Source organism: Etheostoma spectabile, chromosome 4 (assembly GCF_008692095.1).
Source record: "Etheostoma spectabile isolate EspeVRDwgs_2016 chromosome 4, UIUC_Espe_1.0, whole genome shotgun sequence".
NCBI classification, from domain to species: domain Eukaryota; kingdom Metazoa; phylum Chordata; class Actinopteri; order Perciformes; family Percidae; genus Etheostoma; species Etheostoma spectabile.
In genome coordinates this window covers 35,071,881-35,073,410 of record NC_045736.1, presented here as the reverse complement: position 1 = coordinate 35,073,410, position 1,530 = coordinate 35,071,881, and the positions used below count along the sequence as shown (strand labels likewise).

At 36.9% G+C, this 1,530-nt stretch overlaps 1 protein-coding gene across 26 annotated transcripts in view; it reads left to right on the top strand.

Moving 5' to 3' along the window:
* Window positions 1–1,530, top strand: part of nfasca (neurofascin homolog (chicken) a) — a 185,394-nt gene that overhangs the window by 126,403 nt on the left and 57,461 nt on the right. For 22 of the 26 annotated variants that reach the window (XM_032513140.1, XM_032513153.1, XM_032513152.1 and 19 more), the window contains one exon: window positions 392–439. The exons of the other annotated variants lie outside the window; for them this stretch is intronic. In XM_032513140.1, coding sequence (XP_032369031.1) covers window positions 392–439 — 48 coding nt within the window. The remainder of the gene's footprint in view (window positions 1–391; window positions 440–1,530) is intronic. 26 annotated transcript variants of the gene reach the window in all.

The following is a 1,530-nucleotide window of genomic DNA, read 5'->3' as shown; positions in this document are numbered from 1 at the left end:
CACACACACACACACACACACACACACACAGAATCCCATACTGACGTTGAGTTATATCCTCAAATATTCCTGAGCTAGTCTGACGTAACACTGTATGAACTCTGTGGTCCTGCTCTCTCTATTATTTAATGTCTGCTGTGCATGTTTTGATCACACACCATCCATACCAAATTGAGGGAGACAAATCTCCAATCTAGAGATGATGTCATGACATGACATAAGATGCATCAAATCATAACCTTTTAATTATATTTCTTCAGGTTGCGGCAGAAGAGAGAAGACAATGAAATGTTGGATTGTTTTGACATAATGTGAAATCTTTTCCTTCAGTGTGTCATCAGTGTGTCTGAAGTGTAGACTGATGAGCCACTGTGTGTGCCTGTGTTTTCAGCGGATCCGTATAATGATACATCTTACAATGCCACTGACCCCTTTGGTGGTGAGTCACTTCCTGTCGGGACAGCTCCACCTCCTGTCCACCTCCTTAGCCATGTTCCATAGTAACATGGCTAGCACACTAACCTTACTGAGCTTAGACACAATGTAACATCCTAACTGCTCTAATGTGTAGAATGCACTGTGTGGTTTAAAATGTTTTAAAAGCAGGTTTAGATGCTAAATACAGTAAATACTGTGGAAGTATTAAAAGACTCAGTTCACAGAGAAATGCACACAGCCCGTATTTAGAAACAAAAACCAAAATGTTAGTGCCGCTCCAGGGTTGTTACAGTCATTCCCCGGCTGCAATGACGGTGTAGAATCTCCGCAAGGGCAAAAACCCAAACCCCAAAACACTGACCAATCAGAACACACTTTTTGGGAGGTGTTCTTAAAGGGACAGGTGCTAAAAGGGAGTGTTTCAGACAGAGGGTGAACACAGGTACGTTCAGACAGTTTTAGAAAAATAAAGTGTTTTTTGGATATTAAAGCATGTAAATATGTTCTAATTGAAAACCAAAATACATATATGGACCTGAAAATGAGCACGATAAATTGGATCCTTTTTAAAGTGAGAAAAAACACAAAATTTAAACATTCAGTGTGTGTACTGGAGTTGTATTGTCTGGACAGAAACCACATTTAAAATTAATTTTAAATTCAATTTTAAATGGTCAAAAGAAGTATATCTCTTATGACATCTAAGATTGATCATATCACCTAGACCAGACAAGCTACTTCTACATGTGACTTGTGAGCAACACTATTGAATAAATACTAAAATAAACAAAAGACTGTTTTCCATCGTAAATGAACAATTAAAAGTGACATTATGGCTCAATTATAAAAAAATATTTTTAGTTCAATCATCCCCTCAGATTTCAAATCTGAGATGGGATTTTCAAACTAGAAAAATATAGTGGTTGATCTGAATGTATTGTTAAATTTGTCCTTAAACTGCAATATGTACAAAAATCAGGTTCACAAGAACTGAGAGTCATTTCCTCATCCAAGAATTGGTTTTCAGATTTAAATCTCAAAAACTAGTCAGGTGCAGAGGTGTCAAAAGTATTCACATTCAATACTCAGGTA